At 21.4% G+C, this 1,133-nt stretch overlaps 1 protein-coding gene across 1 annotated transcript; it reads left to right on the forward strand.

Moving 5' to 3' along the window:
- Positions 1-906: 906 nt before the first annotated feature.
- On the forward strand, positions 907-1,107 carry LOAG_15877 (hypothetical protein; the record flags this gene model as incomplete). Its single annotated transcript, XM_003151365.1, has 1 exon — positions 907-1,107. A coding segment is annotated over one exon (201 nt), but the record flags the coding sequence as incomplete, so codon positions are not given.
- Between the last annotated feature and the right edge of the window lie 26 nt (positions 1,108-1,133).

Below are 1,133 nucleotides of genomic sequence, written 5' to 3' on the forward strand. Positions count from 1 at the left end.
TAATAATAATATATATATATATATATATATATATATATATATATATATATATATNTNTNTNTNTTNTNTNTNTTTTTTTTTTTTTNTNTNTTNTNTNTTTTTTTTTTTTTTTATATTCTTCAGTTAAAATAATTAAATGTCATTTGGGGAGGAATGGTGAAAATGTTTGATGAATAATTTGACTCATTTTATTCATTTTTCATCCTTCAATACTATGCTTTTTATCCTAATTTAATCCGGGTTGATAACCTTGTATGAATGAAAAATTTTGGTAAAATTTGAAAAAAAAATTTTTTTCTTTTTATTTTGGAAAAATTCAACTTTTATTCCATCATTATAATAATATATAAATTGTAATTTAATTGGGAATAGTCGCAGAATTGATTACATTGAATTTGAAAAATTATCAGATTTTGTATATTATTTGATTGTTTTAGTAAGTTCAATTCTAGTAAGTATTATTTGATGAAAGAATACCAAAATTATTTATTTATAAAATTTCTTTAAATTAAATTGATCTAAACAAAAAAAAAAAAAAAGCACAAATTGTCAAATTTTATTAACTATAATATTGATTTTTCAAAATTTTTAAATGAAATTTTAAACTTTTTATCAATCTTTCTAAACATATCATATATGCTAACTAATGAGAATGATAAAGATAACTCAATTAACTTTTACTAATACTTAAATGATCCTATGTTTGCAGCATAATATACCATAAATAATCATAATAAGATTATCTATCAATACATAAACTATGATCCTATATTGTATGCAAATTTTTCAATATTTCATATTACAGTAATTGATCAAAGATTGAACTTTATCAAACACAAAATGCTAAATACATTTGTTAATGAACAATTTGGATAAATTAAAAAGAATTAAATTTTTAAATTACAGATATTGTGTTACGAAATATTAGCTGGTATTTGTTTAATATCACCTAATGGACAACAAAAAGTGTTGCATGCAATAACGGAAGCTCGTGAAATCCTTGGAGAAAGGACGAGATTTCAACGATTGGTAGATGATATCTATCGAAATTACGGTAATGATCGTGAAACAGATCGTGTACGAACAACTGCAATGAGTTTTAATTAATGCATTACTAAGTAGTGGTCCTGCTG

The sequence above is a fragment of the Loa loa genome (genome assembly GCF_000183805.2).
Source record: "Loa loa unplaced genomic scaffold supercont3.3035, whole genome shotgun sequence".
Classification (NCBI taxonomy): Eukaryota; Metazoa; Nematoda; class Chromadorea; order Rhabditida; family Onchocercidae; genus Loa; species Loa loa.